At 47.5% G+C, this 18,400-nt stretch overlaps 1 protein-coding gene across 1 annotated transcript in view; it reads right to left on the bottom strand.

Annotated features, from left to right (window-relative positions):
• Positions 1-9,588: 9,588 nt before the first annotated feature.
• Positions 9,589-18,400, bottom strand: part of Prmt8 (protein arginine methyltransferase 8) — a 94,532-nt gene continuing 85,720 nt past the window's right edge. The window contains exons 9-10 of the mRNA XM_027951249.3: positions 10,402-10,523; positions 9,589-9,672 (exon numbers count right to left, since the gene is read on the bottom strand). Coding sequence (XP_027807050.1) covers positions 9,589-9,672; positions 10,402-10,523 — 206 coding nt within the window. The remainder of the gene's footprint in view (positions 9,673-10,401; positions 10,524-18,400) is intronic.

Here is an 18,400-nt window from a genome sequence, read left to right as displayed (position 1 = left end):
GAATCTAATCAGATGGGCAATTTTAGCAAAGACAAATTAACTCCATGTCTGAATAAGAGTCACCCAGCCCTGGCCAGCCAGCAGCCAGCATCCTTAATTCCCTGTCCTCTCTGTTATTAAAATGATCTTCCAAGAGATAACCCATCTCTATGGAGTCCAGACTAATAAACTGCAGTCAAGCCCTGGAGGAGCCTCGCTGCTTGACCCGCCCTCCCGTTTCCTCTAGCTCCCCCTTGGCCAAGCTCCTTGACACCTTTCTACAACCCTGCCATAAATTTTCTTTGCTCTCTCAGACTTCATTTTTAGCCCCACACCCCACTCCTTCCCATACCACCCCCAAAAAAGCCCAGCAGCCATTCTATTCCCCTCCACTAAAAAGTTAGTGACAGAATCTTCTTGGAAAACTCCAGGATTATAAAAATAAAAGCTGTGAAACCAGAAAAATCACAGATTCCTCAAGTTGGGTGGGGACCTGGAAATTGCTAATACTTTCATTTCGTGAATGAGAAAATTGAGGCCCAGAGATGGTGAGTGACTTGCTCAAGGGCACACAGGAGGTTCCCAGTGAGAATTGAAGCAACTGGCAACTGACTAGAATGTCATGGCAACAGACCGTCATCTGTTCATACAGCAAATCTTTAGTGAACACCCGGGATGGATCAGGGTCTACAACTGATACTGAAATACAGCATAAATGAGACATCCAGCCTGCCCTCACGGAGGGGAGATGAACACAAAACCTGATGCTGATGCTGATCTGTGTAGTACAGGTATCACCTAGAGGGCACAGAAGCCAAACCATGGGCTCAGAAGGGGCCCAGGTCTCTAGCTCCAGGAAGTAGTAAAGCCTTTCAGATTAGCATATATATTATACACTAATATTACTAAATAATAGTAATACACAGCTATCGCATGCACTGATTCTCACATCAGACACACTTCTCACTTAATTCTCATCACAGTCCTATGGGGTTGACAATATGATTGCCACCAGTTTACCAGAATGGAAGTGGAGGCAGAGATTATGACTTGCTCGAGGTTACACAGGCTCAAGTGGGGGAATCAGGCTTTGATTCCTCAGTCCTCCAGCTCCACACTCCTAACCACTGTCCCGTCCTTCCTTTTATCTCGGGGGCCTCTGGGTCCTTCATGGAAGATGCCATGGGAAACCTCCTGCCCTTTGGCCAGTTGGTACCTGGTACCCGATTCTGCACTAAACCTCTGGCCCTGAATTGCATGACCTCAGGTCTCCACAATTCCTGGCCCTGCTGTGAATTCCCACAGCATCTCTAATCCAGGCATCTCCAAGGCCACCTTCAAAATTGTTTCCAGGCAACAGAGGTCATGTGCCTTCTCTTTGGCCACATGAAACAAGCACTCTGCCCCACTGTGGGGAGAGTTTGGAGCTGTTTCTCCCTCTCTCCCAGGGCTTGCCCAGAGCATCTGTGTGTTGTCATTTGGGGCTCTCATTCCAAGAACAGCGAGAGCCAACAGTTCTAAGCAGCCCCCATGTGCCACTCACCATGCAGGGCACATCACTGTGCAACTTCATGTTATCTCATTTGACACTTGCAACAACCATAGGAGGAAAGTGTTATTATCATTCCCATTTTGTAAGGAAAGAATTCACAGGGGAGCAGGCAAGAGATTCAAGAATCTCACTGCAGGTCTCACAGTCATTCTCTGGAAGAGCCAGGCTCCACCTCAGGACTATGCTTTTCCAAGGCTGGCTGGAGTTCAAGGCATCATCCATGACCATGAAACCATGCCGCAAGTCTGTGAAGCCTGTGCCTTTGGCTTCAAGCACGATGCTCTATCCAACTGAGCCAACCAACCGTGGCCAGAAAGCAATTGTCATCGTAACAGAAACCCATTATGACCCACAGAGCCCCCGAAAGGTGCTTCGAGAATACGTTCTGTGAGTTGAAAGCAAGCCAAGCATTATGCTTCCCTGGAAACGGCTGCCCAGGGCTTGAAGACAGCAGAACAATCCTGAAAGGCAGATCCAGTCTTACACAGACCCTACCAACCGCCTTCTGCCTTCCAGACAATGACATCCTCTGAGCCCAGAGGAGCCTGTCCTTGTAGGAAGAACAGGATGACATGGCACCAGAAAGGATAATGCAAATGATCTCAGAGTCGCACAAATCGGCAGGTGGCAGATTCCCTACTGGCGAACAAGGCAATCCTAAAACGAAGCCATCTGTATTCAAGCCATTTTCTAACAACAGCAACCCAGAGAAGCTTCGATCTAATTTCCTCCACTCTTGGCCCCTAGAGCTTCTGCCGCCTTTCCATGTACATTTTCTGTGGTTAATTTTCTGAAGTAGACAATGGGTTAAGTCTATTACCAATTTCCAGGGGAAGCTACTGCCAAATTGAACTCATTAAATGGTGAGCATGTGTGGCATGCAAATCTTGTCCTGTCACTTCCCTGATTAAACTCCTTCAGCGTCTTCTCATTGCTAAGGAAAAAGTGTCCTTGACATGGTTTACAAGGCCCTTGACCGTGGAGCTCAGGCTGCCCTTTCCGGCTCTCTTCATGCTGCCCCCGGCCCCCGCCGCCCCCTACTCATGCCTCTTTTTCCATTGTGCCGACCCCTCTGAGCTGTTGTGAGCTGGGCCTTGGTGCATGCTGTTTCCACCGGATGCTCTGCATCTCCCGCCACCTTCCAGCTCTCCCCTCCTCTCCCAATAGTTCCAGTCTCTTGCTTCCTCAGCCTCTGTGCTTCTCTTTTCATGATTTTTATCCCTCGTGTTTTGCGCCTGGTTTTCCAGCAGCCTGGAAATCCCAGGAGGGCAGGATGGTGTCTGTTCTGTTCACTGGTTTATTCCCCGAGCTTAGCATAGAGTCCGCCATGCACGAGGAGAAATATTTACAAACTGGAGGATGTTGGGAGAGACCGCTCACTCAGCGCTCCTGGTTCCAACTGGGACCTTAACAGGAACCACCGTTCTGAATGAAACAGTACCCCGTGCTTATCTGAGAACCTTGCCCTGCATCCAGATGACAGGCAGCAAGTATATCTCTCCCTCCTTCTTCCAAATAGATCTTCCATGTTTCACGGTGACGCACTGTTCGCAGACCGTCTAACTTGTGTGCAGCATGGCTGTGGTTTAGATCTTAAATGTCCCCCAAAGGCCCAAATGTTGTAGGCTTGGTCTCCCCAACCTGTCACTACTGGGAGGTTGTGGAACCTTTAGGAGGTGGGGCCTAGTGGGAGAAGGTTAGGTCTTTGGGGGTGTGCCCTCGAAGGAGCTTTTGGATTTTAGCCATTTCCTGTCTCGGTCTTTGCTTCCCAAGTGCCCTAAGGGGAACAGTTTCCTCTGCCCATGCTTCCTGCCATGATATATTTCCTCACCACAGACCCACTAGGCAATAGGGCAAAGTGACCCTCTGAAACTGTGAGCAAAAATATGTTTTCCTTATTAAGTTGCTTATCTCAGGTATCTTGTCACAGTGATGGAAAGCTGACTAACACAAGTACTATTTTCATATCTCTGGGCTTTGTTCTGCCTTTTCTGCACAAATGCTTTCAGGAAGCTCTACCCTTTTCTGGGCAAGAAGAAGGAGCTGCATAGTTCTATTCTTCTAGTGTCTCTGACTCACAAAGCCATATGGGCACATGCCTCCGTCATATTAGTATCACTTTATGACAGTGGAGAATTGGCTGGTTATTTGCTATTAAATGCAGCCAAACAACTCTCAAGTCTTGATGTACAGACCCAGTTTTTAGCCTGGTTCCCACTCTGTTCCCCTTTCCAGTTCTTAGAATCTGTCTCTGAACCACTAACTCTGGCCATCAAAGGGAATAAGTACTTCAAGTATACAAACTCAATATGTTATTAACGAAAACTAAGTGTGACTAGAGGAGTAAGTCTCCTGGGAAAAGCAGCATGTATTGAATCCCCAAGTAAAACAAATGCTTGGGTTGTCTCCCCTTCTTCTCCAGGTAGCACAAAGCAGGCACTAAATCAAAGGCCCTTGGCTCTGCCTCAAGGTCACCAGGAAGTTCCAGTGATTGGAAATGGGTGTGGGGACAGCCAGAAGGTGAGCCCCTGCCCAGCATACTAGGTGGGGCTGTGGCAAAACTGTAATTGATGACTTTTCATACTAAGGACACATATCTACTGATGCCAGCTAGTCACTCCCTGCCAGAGGGATTTTAAGACCTCCTCAGGACTTTTAAAGCCTCTAAAGAGCTAATGAAGCAGAACCATAAAGCAGGGCCACCACTGTCCAGGGCTTCAGGCAAATTTCATGTGCTTGTCACTGCAGTGCTGTTCCTAAACTCTGGGCCAGTGCCTGCGGCCCTGGGGCCTGGCCTGGGGCTGCTCTGGTCTCTGACTGCAGCATCTGCTGCCTCTTGGGATCTGCTGAGCCCATGGGACCCAGGCCCTGGGACCCAGGCCCTGGCACCCAGCGGTGCTTCGCAGTAACAGAACTGTAATTCAGGGCAGTATTATTATGACGACATGACTATGACTGGATGTTCCACAGTGCTGTGCAGTTTCCAAACCTGTTTTATGTCTATTTCATTTTGTTCTGAGTCATGTCCTTTTTGGCACATGAACATGTTGAGTCTCCTGGGTGGACAGTGACTTGCCCCAAAGTCGCACCATCCGTCATATGGCTCCAGATCTCATGTCCTGTGGCAGAGCTGTCCAGTGACTGCCGGTCACCTTTGGAATCGGGCAGGAGGGGATTGGGCCAGGTTGAGCCAAAGACCCAGCCGGCCAGGAGTTTTCTCGGCCCAGTTTGCTCTGGCTGCCTTTGAGACTGAGATATTAGCTAACGGTCAATGAAGTCCCTTCGGCACTTCTGTTGTGAGAAATGACCTACTGCCAGCAAGAAAAAGGGTCTTAGGCTCCCTTGAGGACTAGCATTCACTTAAAATGGCAGGTTGGGCCTTCCTGTGGAATTTAGATAGCAGAGAAATTTTTAAGTGTTCCCTGTTTCCAGAGCCTAGATGAAGGAAGAAAGAGTCCTCACCACTTCTCCTAGAGGACCTATGGATGGCCCACAGCTGGGAAGGGCCGAGCTGGAGCTGGTTAGGAGGACTGCTATAGGACCCTCTCTCTCAGGATTTAGGTAAGAGCTAGCCCAGCCCACTCAGAGGTTAACACAGTGAGTTCCGTGAAGATGGAGATGGTGTCTGCTGCCTCAGCTGTTTGCTGGTGCCCAGTTCCGTGCCTGGAACTTATGAATTACCCAGTGGAAGTTCGTTGCGGATCTCCTGATTCTGGGATGCGTTGTGTCTGAGCTTTTGCTGAATATGGGATGATTAATTCCATGAGACAGGGACCTTAGGGGCTCTAGACCCAGAGCTGAGTATACAGGTTGTAGCTGAGCAAGTCACGAGGAGACCACTCATTCTCAGGGAGTCAGACTTGCTCCTGGAAGTCATAAGGTAACAGGTCAAGGATTGTATACAACACATGACAGTCCAAGTGTCTAAGGCAAGATAGGCTACCCACCCCCCCCACCCCTGTAGGGCTACACACATAAACAAGGTATCCAGGGAGGTGCCATTCAAGATCCAAGGCAGGCAGATTATGGGGATCAGGAAACATGTTTGTTCACAAATAGAGCTCCAGGAATCAGGCTAGGGTCCCTCAGCAGGGAGGGGGATTTGCAAGAACAAGATGTTGCTTGCATTCTATGTGAGGATCTGGTTATGACAAGGAATCAAGGTAGGGCAGGTACCCAGTGATCCCAATATAGAAATGCCATCTTAGTCCATTTTCTGTTGCTATAACAAAATACCTGAGTCTGGGTAATTTATAAGGAAAGAAGTTTATTTTCATTCATGGTTCTAGAGGTTGTGAAGTCCAGGAACAAGGTGACAGTGATGGCCTCAAACTACTCCAATTCACAGCAGAAAACAGAAAGGCAAGCAGGTGTGTAGAGAAGAGACAAAATACAATCGGCAACCTCACTCTACAACAACAGGCTCCCGCAATAACTAAACAAGAGCAGGAATGCACTCGTAAGAGAAAGGCATGAATCCCTTTACCCCCAGGACCCCAAACCTCCCATCAGGCTCCACCTCCCAACACTGCCACACTGGGAACCAAGCTCAATGTGGGTTTTATTGAAGAGAAACCCTATTCAAAGAACAGCAGATGGACTGAGCTATCTGGCTGCATCCCATGCTACTACTGAGATCTGGGGTCAGGCTGGGCTTCCACATGTGAAGCTGGGTGCAATTCCAAGAAGAGAGGGAGGCTGCAGAGATGGGGAGGAGTAGGGTCCCGTGAAGTCCTCTTTTCTGCTTATGGAGCTTATGGAGTCTCATGTCTCACTGGGGAGACAGCCTGCAAGTGGCGGCTTTTATGAAAGCAAAGAAAATTTCGGCATCTCCTGGGGAGCACAGACAGAGGGACTGGAGCCTGGTGGTCCGGCAGAAGCTATGGGCTCATTGCATGGGAGTCCAGCTAGTGCTGGGATATGCTGCTGCCCTGTCACCAGTTCCTGCAGCTCACCCTGTTTAGGCAGGTTCCATTCTTGGAGCTTGAGGTCTAGTTAGGCAGAGAGATCACCCCTGCAATGGACTAAGGAACATGGCCACAGCAGCCCAGGTATAAACCGACCCAATGCCATCACAATAGAGGCCCCCTGGCTGCAAGCTTGAGAGATGTGAGTGGACACTGGAAGGAAGTTCTCCAGAGGGGAGAGAGCCACTGATGAGTTGGTACAGTCTCAGAAAAAAAAAAAAGGCAATGGATTGGGGACAAAAAAAACCAGACTTCACACGTGAAGTCATCTTTATAGCATCCCTATTGTCACCCTGGGAGCTCGTTTTATGCACTGACTTCCACTCAGAACAGGCTCCTAACAGATATTTTCCACTGAAACAGAGGGAAGTTACAATTCCCAGTGGAGCATCCCCAGGAGCAGGCGGGAGGAGGCAGCTGTGGACTTGCTCTTCCGTGGCTTCCCAGCAGGGACTAGGGCACCTCCAGAAGCTAAAGACCCTCACCTCTGAGGACCTGAGAGATGGAGTGGCACCAGGGATGTCTACAGGCTCCAAATCCTGGAGGTCCTGAAATTGGTCATCCTGTCACCTCCCCTGGGCTCCGACAATGTGGGATTTGGCCCTGTTGGATGGAGTCCTCCAGGAGGTGGGAGGAACTCCCTGTTGGAGGCTGGGCTGGTTGCAATAGGCAGAATGCAGAGGCCCCAGTTCCTACGACAATGGAGGCTCCTACAATGGAAACTCTAATGAGAGAGCCCCACCTTGATCTCCTTCTTCAAGGTCCTTTCTAATATATGTGCCTTTGTCCCCTTTTAAGTTTCTCTATTTTTCTTGTGTGATACAGATGAATAGAAAGGATCAGATAATTTTCACTGTAGGTACCATAAACATCTTACTCTCTGGTTCTGTGGCTCAGAAGAATCAACAAGGGGCAGCAAAGAGCATGTGAAACTGGGTTTGAGGTTCTGGCCCAGCTCCACCACAGACTCTACTTTTCTCCCTGGGTCTTAATATGCCTCAGCTATAAAATGGGCCATAATGTCTCTGTGCCTAACTCCCAAGCTTTTGGCAGAAGTTGATAAAAATGCATTGGTATCAGAAGGTTCTGGAAGCATAAGGTCCTTTGCAATTGGATTCAGTTATTATTTTTTTAAAATATTTTTTAGTTGTAGATGACACTATATCCTTACTTTATTATTTTCATGTGGTGCTGAGGATGGAACCCAGTGCCTCACACATGCAAGGCAAACGCTCTACCACTGAGCTACAGCCCATGACCCAAGATTCAGTTATTATCATGGAAATGCCATAGAGTTTATGGAAGCTTGTGTCTATCTAGTGTGACAGCTTCCAAGAGGTGGCTTTATGAAAGTAAAGGGTGAATTCACACAACACTAACTTACAAAAAAAAAATAGTAAATAGTAGAAAGATCAGCAGAGTTGAAGGAAAGACACAGGGGGAGGATGAGGCGGGGAAGACTGAGCTAGAGCAAATTCCATTCCATATCTTTATAATTATGTCCAAATAATCCTGATGTTATGTATAACTAAAAAGCACCAATAAAAGAAGAAGAAAAATAAAGAGAAAATGTTGGCATCTCCTGGGGAGTTCAGAGGGACTGCAGCCTGGTGGTCCTGGAGAGGCTCCAGGGTATATGGCATGGGAGTCGAGCTAGTGCTAGGATGTGCTGCCTGTCACCAGCCCCTGTGCTCCACCCTGTCAGCAGATCATCCTGAACAGTTCCTTGACAAGACTTCCCAGCCCCCTCGGCTCCTCCCACCGTTTCTAAATGACCCTCTTTCCTCCCCAGCACCAGGAATGACTCTCCCAGGGGAAATGACATAGATGAGACCAATGGTCTAGGAAATTAATGAATAACCTAAAAAGAAACCAAATCCGATTATTCCACCACACCTGGCAAAGTATGGGATCCGTCCATCTCCTATGGAGATTCTGATTCCACACTCAGCCAAGGCTGGCAGTTTTCCCAACAGGTCTTTAGGCCACACAGCTCCCAGACTATCGGTAGCTTCCCATTGGGGAGCACTCTCAGTCAGCTCCTGTTCCCCCAACCCTGGCCTCCCAGCCCTCTTCTCCCCCGGGGCAGGACCTTGCAGTATGCAGGAAAGATGCTCTCAGACCTGGCTCTGACTTCTGGGCTGCTACTGCTGTGGCACTTTGCTTCGGAGGGTAAACACAGTCACTTGTGGAGGAGGCTGTCATCTTTAATTTTCCCCATCCACTGTGACTTCTGGCTCCCCACACCCAGCCCTCCCCACCCCTCCAGAGCACCAGGAACACAGACATCCCATCATTTCGTTCTCATGTGTGTTTATTGAGTGCCCACGGGGCCCGTGGTACTGTGCTCAGGGTTCGGAGCCACTGTCTAGTCCAAAGGAGACCAGAGCTAGTACAGAGAATTTTTCATAGCTGCATAACATCTGTTAAAGGGTGGGGAAGGGGAGAACTAATCACAAAACAAATTCCTATTCGAAAGCAACAGAATCTCCTCTGAGAGTAATATATATGGTACGCGCACGCACACACGCACGCACACACCCCTCTGGATGAACACGGAAGTATACCCACTTGGTTGTATATGCATGCATATACAACAGTGTTTGTGGGCAAATAAACTAATATATATGCTGTGCACACACACGCACGCGCACACACACACCACCGCACAGACAGATAATCTGGCTTATGCTATCAAAGACACTAGTCTCCAGGTTCTAGTGGAAGCAATCTGTCCTAGATGCCTGCAGCATGCAAAACTTGGAAGATCCAGAGTCACAGTTTAGGAGGACGATGGGGAGACACAGGGGCTTTTCCATCCTCAGGGCCCAGCCACAGCGCATGAGGTTGCTCTTTGTTGGCGACGACAAAGCCTTTGTGGCAGGCTCCCAGGGCAGAGCGGAGGAGCTGGAGGCCTTCCGTCCATGGCGGGGCCCACGGGAGCCCTGGTGAGTCCACCAATCTTCAAGGCAGAATTGAAAGCTCTGGTTTTAGAGTGTGTAGTCCTGTGAACAGTGTTCCTTGGGACAGCGCGGCAGATCGAGGTGAGAGTTCCTTTTCCCGCTCGTTCTCTGCGCTTTCCCACATGTGCTAACGCATTTTGTAGTCATTAGATACAGATGTTTCACACAGCTGTCCCTTAAAATCCAAGTCCACTGTGAAATCGAGGTCTCGCTGCAAAGACAGAGCAAAGGGTTGCCGCGTTAGTTTGGGTAGGGAAGTTGAGCCCTCCTCCTGGTGCCAGGCAGGTGGGCAGTCTCGGGCTTCTTAAGGGTTTCTAGCTAGGGCCTCTCTATGAACCGTCCTCAGGATCTATTCTGGTGCCTCATTATTCTCACAGGAAGTTCTTTGATTTCTAACCTAAATCCTTTCTGTTCTAATGTAAAAATGTTCTCTCAGATTTCATCCTGGGAAAAAATGGGGCGGGGGGAGTGCTTGAATGTTCTATGCCATAACCCTCCAAGTATTCTGTACACTTGGGGTTACTCAAGAAGAACTGGTGTCCAATCTACCAAGCAAGGTGAAGAAATATAAACCAAATGTCTTTCAGGCACCAGAAACTGTTATTTCGTGGCCTAGCTCATCCTAACCGAGGTAGAACCCAGTCATTCGACAGAGTCCATCCTCAAAGCACCTCATGTGAAGGTTGGGAGCTGCCTCAAGGCTGAGAGTCCAGGGGGAACCTAGAGAAGGCTCCTAGTTGCCAGATTTTGAAGAGTGAAGGTGGGAGTCCTTCCATTATGCCTAATCACATGTCACCCCCAAATGTAGCCAGCTACTGCCTCCCTTGGGAACTTTTCCAGTTGTACACATGACGTTTGATCCTGGGAGAGTGAGTCCTGGGGGCTCCCTAGGACCTTTCTCCTTGGTGACCCTGGCCACACCAGGCTCCTCAGCACTCACCACGTTTTTGGCATTTGGCTTCATGGATATGGTTCCATAGATTTCCTCCCCCCTCCGGACAGTGAGGTAATCTTCCAAGTAGAAGACGGTCTGCTTCCAGTGGGTGTAGGGAGCATCAGGGGCTGAGGGGTGAAGATCAGAGGAGGTGAGAAGGAGGAGTCAGAGGTTATGTCTGTAGAAGGGCGAGGCTTCCCATGGGACTCACTGACAATCTTGTGGAGTCAGATGCCCAGTCTGAGCCCCCACCAGAACTCCCCACTCAGGCCCAATGCCCTCTCTTCCCTTCAAGTCCCCACCCCTGCAGGGCTGTTATTCACAACCATGGATCAGCCGAGAAAGAAGCTGATATTACAAGTTCATACCCAGGGTGCATGATGAATGCCCTCTCACCAACGAACCTCATTAGCGCCAATGAACTCACCATGCTGCTGTTTCAACTAGTTCAACAGAGTTAAGACTTTCAAATAGTGTGGGGGGAAAATTTGTGTAGTAGGCCCCCCATCTCCCCTCAAATGGCATCATTTATGCAAACTCCATGGCTAAACCAGCTTCCTGATTCCTTTGACATCCCATGTACTTGATCCTCAATCCTCAAAACTTTCCCTGCCTGTGACTCTGTGTCCTGGAACTGAGCCCAGCACCTTGGTCCAGGGCTACTATGGGGTCCCAGCTGTGCCTTCCTTACTGGACTAGAAAGAAACGAGGGATGATTCTCACTCCACAGCTGCCACCCTCTGGTGCATAGCTCATATATCCCACATGCTCCACAGCCACCATGATGCCCACAGCACCCCAATATTATCCACTGAACCCCCTAGCACATGGCATATTCTCCAGCTAAGCATGAGGGTCCTGCCTTTGGGGACATCATCATCTTTTTGCAGCAGCTGTCTCTGGAACATTCTTCTCCTCCTTTTCCCTCATTCCTTGTGGTCAGCCTTCTCTGGACACTCACCCCTGGATCAAGGGCTGCAACAGCACCCTGAGCTGAAGTCATCACAGTCTAAAGGCCTCCCCCTCCACCACTCATTTGCCTCTTCCACAAGACTTAAGTCTCCATGAAGGTAGGGACATACCAGCCCTGCTGATGATCATATCCTCAGTGCCTGCCACGATATTCAGTCTGTAAGTTTTAAATAAATGGACGATGGCAGGAACCCAAAGAGCAGATCCCTGTGATGCTTCGACGTACCCTGAGATGGTCAATGATGCTGGGAGTCTATGGATTGTAGAAGAACTCGCTTTACAGCGAGGTCCTTGTCCAAGGCTATTGCTTTCCTCTGCCAGCTTCCTCTTTGTCATCTTGTGCCAGAGATGACAAGACTTGGGGAGACCCAATGAAGGCCTTTCAAACTTGTCGAAAGAGAGACTTATATGTGGCATTCTATATGGCCTTGGGGCAGAACAAAGGCTAGTCACCAGGAATTACTGGAAGGCAGATTTTCAGTTCACCAGGAAGAATCAGAGCTGTCTCACAATCACACCAGCTACCTAAGGCCCAGCCCGGGCAGGGCTCACAGGACCACCCCGAGTGAGTGTAGTCATCACATACCAGCTCAGACCAGGTGACCTCTAAGATCTTTCCAAACCCGGAGATCTCTGTTAATGGTGGTGAAGAGTCTCTCTTTGCCCTCTGCAGTGAACTGGCTTGATCAAATGTCAGTGGTTTGGATAGACTCCCGCAGCCTTCAAAGTGCTCATTTGGAAATCAATGTAAACTCAAGGTCATGGGGAGAAAGCACAGTCTGTGCACTTGGAAGGAGAAGGAGTACCTTAAATGTGCAACCTGTGCGTCTCAGACCCTGGGTCCTCACACGCATCCAGCCTGCCCAGCCTCCCACATACTGCTGCCGTGGACAAGTCCACCTGCTCCCGGCACACTTCCCTGCCAACTACCTCTAAATAAATTGTCAAAAGATGGTTTCTGGTTGTCTGTGGAGCATGTCAGTGTATGACTGACAGCACTCTCGCCCCCACTCCCACCTACACCAGCACAGACAGGTGTCTCTTTTTCCTAAAGACCTTCAGGCAAGGGGACTCAAGCAGCCTCTTTCTGTCACCCAATCAGATACTTTCTGAGAAACCAAGACGTCACTGGCTCAGAATTGCTGGCCAGTGAACCCAGAAGTCTGAATCGGAAGGTGGCCTAAAAAAAACACACCAGCTCCAGATTGGAAGAAAATTATTTTTCTATCAACATCAACACCAAAAGGTTAGAGATTTCCCCAAATATCTATTTCCACGGTGGGTCCCTTAGCCATGGGCTAATTGTCTAAACCAGTTTTCTCAATCCTATTTCTCCATCAAAGTATTCAGTAAAATTTAGAATGTGGATGTTTGAATCTCTTCCAAGAGATGGCAATACAGTAACTCTAGGGAGGAGGGTGAGGGGACAGCTTGCCAAGACATGAAACCTCCCCCCTGGTAGTGTGGACACACAGCCAGGACTGAATCACTGTAGAAAAGACATTTAATTAGGCGACCATCAGCCCTGTTTCCAGTCTTTACTTTGCCACAGACCTGCCACAGACTGGGGCTCATGTTCTACATCTGTGGAATATGGGACATGATACTTGTTCCCTGAGGCAGTGTGAGGATAAGATGAGAGGAGAAGGGGGAAGCGTCATATGCTAAGGGTGACCCAGTCTCCTGCAGTGCCGAGGACAGTCCCAGTTTATGTCTGTTTTCCTGGCATAATTATTAATAGCTCTCCCTTTTATTTGCAGAGCGTCCTTAATTGAAAGATAAATTATAAAGTTAGCCTACCTATAACATATTAGGCTTGTATTTAGGGTATCACTAAGCCATTGCATCTGGTAATTATTTAATCACTACATAAAGTGGTATGTAATTTTGTTCGTCCATCAACTGTGGCTCTGGTCTGCAAAGGTAAGCTCCCTCATTCGAGCAGCCTAGAATATCCTGGGAAAGGATCTGGAATGCTGCCGCACAGCAAAAGGATAAGCACCCAGCACAGGGCTGTGAATAACATCTAGAGCTCTCCATGTGAGTGACAAACCTTCCCTCTCTCCCCTACCCCAACTGCAACTCTGGAGATGGTACTGGCTTTCAGCTTTCCCTAGCGTGGCAAAGCCTTCCTCTTGGAAATATTCTGGCCCCACCTGCCCCTCAGTCTCTCTGGGTTCTAGATTCTGGACAATGTGTGTTCTATATTTTGAAGCAAATATGATCAGTACTGTCCATAGCACCCCAAGTGCGAATGCACAGATTCGTTCACTCAGTAGATCTTTGTTTAGGAAACTTATGCGCCAGGTCCCCACCCGCTTGGACACATCCTCAGTGGGGCGGGGAACAGCAACCAAAATGAACAGAGCTTTGCATGCCCCTCACCCCTGCAGGCCCTACAGCCTGACAAGACAGTCAGGTGGACAGTGAGAGACACAGCATGAAGGACAGAGTTGGAAATAGAGGAAGCTGTGGCAGGGGGCTCTCATTAGATCTTTCCTGGTGCTTTTGGAAAGGGAAACTTGATTCCTAATGACTAAGTGGCTAAAACTTCTTTCTGAAATATAATAACTTTCCTAGTTGTAAATTTGGAATTATATTCCCTAGGGAATTCACATAGTTTTAAAAGAATTACCATGTACCAAGAGGTTTCTTTGACCTGAGAAAATAACCCAGTGTCACAGGATGGCAAAGCTGGAGCAGGGCTGCCTAAGTCCAAGAGCCAGAAAGTAACTAATTCAAGGACATCTCCAATGAATGGCCACCCCATCTTGAAGATTTTTCCAGAAAAAGCAGGTCTTGAAACCAAGCCTGCTTTCACCTGGCCTACTGCCTTCCACCTACTACACAGTTTTCCGGGATTGAACAGAAGCCTCAAGGGTTCCCAGTGCCCATTTCCTACCCCTGCCCCACTGAAGATGTGTCCAAGGGGGTGGGGACAGCTCTGCCTGCTGGCTGGCAGAGTCTGGAAGCCTGTGTGCCTGTGCCTATTTGTCACAGCTTCTGCCAGAGCTGCAGAGATGCCAGAGCCATTAACAGGGATCATTTTCAGGCTGCACAATATGTGATGTGCTTTGGAGTGGGCCCCCCAGAGTCAGCTGCGCGCCTGGGCTGGGATGAACAACTCAGTCAGCCGTTGTGGGGGAGGGGTCCCATCAGCAGGTTCTGATTTACATGAAATTCAAAAACAACGGAGACCCAAAAAATACTTTGTTTAGGCATATTCATACTTGTGATAAAACATTAAAAATAGCAAGGGAATAAGGAACACAAAATGTAGGATAATGTTCAACTGAAGGCCATGTAAAGGAGAAGAGGATAGAAGTGAAGCATACTAGGTAGGTGCAGAGGTGTTGATACAGCATTTAAGTCACTGAGGTCTGTGGGCTCACAGGGAGTTAGATAACTATTATTATTATTAATATTATTATTACTATTATTATTATTAATAGTATTATATTATCATAACAAGATGGCTATTAATTAACACTGATTATAAATATAATCATATTTATTAACAGTGTATTTCTATTTGATATTTATAGTTTAGTAATTATTTATTGTTTAATCACTAACAGAGTTACATTCTGATAGAAATAATAAATTTATTGCTAGTTACTACTTACATTCTAGTTAACACTACTTTATTGACATCCTAGCTTTTTAGTTAGGTGGTGAATTCATGAGAGTTGGTGATATTAAAAAATAAATAAGCAAAAAGTGACCCAGGTGGGCTGGGATTGTGGCTCAGTGGTAGAGCGCTCGCCTAGCATGTGTGAAGCCCTGGGTTCCATCCTCAGCATCACATAAAAATAAAATAAGGATACTGTGTCCACCTACAACTAAAAAAATAATAATAAATATTTTTTAAAAAGTGACCCAGGCATGGTCCAATGATGGCTGTGTGTCATAAACCAAGAACAGGGTTAATCTAATTCTGTGCATCTGGGATCCTCAAAAACAAAAAGGAATTTCTTGGTCAGTGGTTAGAGCACAGATGTCTGAGTAGAGCCCATTGTCCAACACAAATGATCCAGTACAGAATCCAGCTGCGTGCTGGATACAAACCCCACACTCTCACCCCAAGGTGGCTGAGAAAGCAGCCAAACAAATATTCCCCCTGACATCTACTTACTCCAGATTGCTGTAGGCAAAAGTAAACTGTGTCTATTCCAAAAGCACAAAGTCTCAATGAGCGCAGAGGAGACGGAATCGCCTTTCCAGAGGGGCTCCACATTGGTCTAATTCTCAACCACATTATTGAGGACAGTCTTTCACAAAGACAGTGGTTCCCAAACTTGAGCGGACACTGTAACTAACTAGAAGTCTTGTTAAGAGCAAGATTGCTGGACCCCACCCCCAGAGTTTCTGAGTGAGTGGGTCTGAAGTGAGGCCTTACACGCTCTCTGGTGATGCTGAGGCTGCTGATCCATGGGCCACACTACACCAAGGCATAGGGAGCAGAGGACTTGCAGGGGTTCCAAATGTCTTACAGCCTAACTTTATGAAATTCTGTGCAAAGGGGATGGCATATGACCCTATTACCACCAAAAGACAGACACTGGAGCAGGCTTTCACCTGGATTTAGACCACAGTCCGTGAGATTGTGTGGGAGGGTGGTAGGGGTGTGGCTAACAAATAGGAAGGAAATGAGCCATGGGTTAGACACTCATCTTTGGGACAAATCCTCACTAGCAGGAAGCCCAGATTCTGAACTCCAGTTTCACCAAGCCTCCACCACATGGGCCACTGGGAATGTTATCCCTGCCACCCACAGAGCCAAGAGACTGCTTGGATTAGAGAAAAGATCATTTCAAAGGGAGACAAACCTTGCTGAGTGCTGCAGAGCTAGAGCCAGGCTTTAGAAACCCACACCTTTTTCCAGAGTGACCTCATCTACTGACTTTCTCATCACCCACAGCAGGGCAGGCCCTGGGCAGATCGCAACACTGTGTCCCTGACCACAGCCATGGTCCTCAAGCACGGCTCATCTTTAGCTCTCTCACTATCTCCACTCCCTCACCGTCACTGGGACTGAGCTTTATGTATCCTTCAAGGTCAAGTAAAATCTTCCTTCTCTGTCCTGGCTCTCCACCGAGAAGGTGAACTCCCCTAGTCCCTCTCTAAGGAGGGTAGCAATTGATAGTCTCTTAGACCAGTGGGGGTTCTGGCTTTCCCCAGGGCAGGACGGCACCAGCACAGACAAGCTGATACAGACAAGAATACCTTGACCATGGTTGTCAGGGGACACTGGTTCTGGGAAAAGCATTTCTAGGAAAGACCAGGGAAGCTTCTTGGCTTCTCTATCCACAGGTAAACAAAGAATCTTCATCATCCTGATTTCAGAAAGTTCAAATCATATCCTCCAATCAACTCCCCTTCCTCTTTCCCTGATGCACACACACCCACCCATCCTCTTAGGATGGGCTTCTAGTCCCAGGAAGACTTCCGTCCCCTTATGAACACAAAGGCAGAGGCATAGCATCCTAGACTCATGTAACAGAGATGCGTTTACAACTGTGTTGTAGAAGCCAGAGATGAATGAAATGTGATTCCTACTCCGGGGAGACAGGTAGTTTCAAGAAGAATGGAAATGTTGAATAAAGAATGGCTTCCCCTATGGAATCCCATGTAGTTGCTTAAAGGGAAAGAAAGTAAACATTCCTGTGAGGCTATGGAAATATCTCCAAGATATGTTGTTGAATAACAAAAAGGTACAAAGGGCAGGGTGGGTAGGATGACTCAACCAGTGATTTCTCAAGGATGTAGTTTTCATATTGTGTTACGGTTAAATAAAATGCCACAAGTGGGGAAAACTGGTGAAGAGCTCACAGAACTCTGTGGGCTATTTTTGCAATTTCCTGTGAGTCTAATAACTATTTCAAAATAAAACACAAAAGCAGTATGTACAAATACTTACATGCTTGAGCACCCACTGAAGTATTTTGGAAGGACATGAAAGAAATCATTAATCACATATGCCTCTGAGGAGGGGCCCGGGACACATGGGGCAAAGAATTTGTTCCTTGACGTGTTATCTTGTTTTGAACCAATGTTACTGTGCATATGTATCACTCTTAACAGAGGCATAACAGGCATTTACAGGGGATGTTAGGGGCCCTGAGAAGGACTCCTAAAGTTGACCTGAAGGAAAGGCGAGGACCAAGTAACACCTGAGCTGTCAAGAGGTGAAACCTGTGGTGGAGTTGACCAGGAAAGGAGGTGGGGATCAGGAAGGTACTGTGAGCTGAACTGTAGCCACTCATGTTCATATTGAAGTCCTAACACCCAGAACCTCAGACTGTGACTCTATTTAGAGATATGACCTTTAAGGAGGTGATTGAATTAAAACGGGCCCTTAGCATGGACCCTAACATAGTCTATTGTCCTTATAAGAAGAGATTAGGAACATAAAGAGAGAGCCTACAGAATGGGAGAAAATCTTTGTCACCTGCACCTCAGATAGAGCAATATAACCTCCTGGATACATAAAGAACTCAAAAAACCTCACACCAGAAAAACAAATAATCCAATCAACAAACAGGCAGATACTTCACAGAAGAAATACAATCAGTCAACAAATATATGAAAAAATGTTCAACATCACTAGCAATTAGAGAAATGCAAATTAAAACTACACTGAGATTTCATCTCAGTCAGAATGGCCATTATCAAGAATAAAAGTAACAATAAATGTTGGTGAGGATGTTGGGGAAAAGGCACACTCATACATTGCTGGTGGGACTGCAAATTGGTGCAATCACTCTATAAAGCAGTATGGAGATTCCTCAGAAAACCTAGAATGGACTCACCATTTGACCTAGTTACCCAACTCCTGGGCATATACCCAAAGGACTTCAAATCAGCATACTATAGTGACACATCCACATCCGTGTTTATAGGAGCTCAATCCACAATAGTTAAGCTATGGAACCAACTAGGTGGACTTCAACAGATGAATGGGTAAAGAAAATGTGGTATATATACACAATGGAATATTACTCAGCCATAAAGAAAAATGAAATTATGGCAT

This window comes from Marmota flaviventris, chromosome 3, assembly GCF_047511675.1.
Source record: "Marmota flaviventris isolate mMarFla1 chromosome 3, mMarFla1.hap1, whole genome shotgun sequence".
Taxonomy (NCBI): domain Eukaryota; kingdom Metazoa; phylum Chordata; class Mammalia; order Rodentia; family Sciuridae; genus Marmota; species Marmota flaviventris.
Note: the sequence above shows the minus strand (reverse complement) of the source record. Positions and strands in the feature narration are given on the sequence as shown.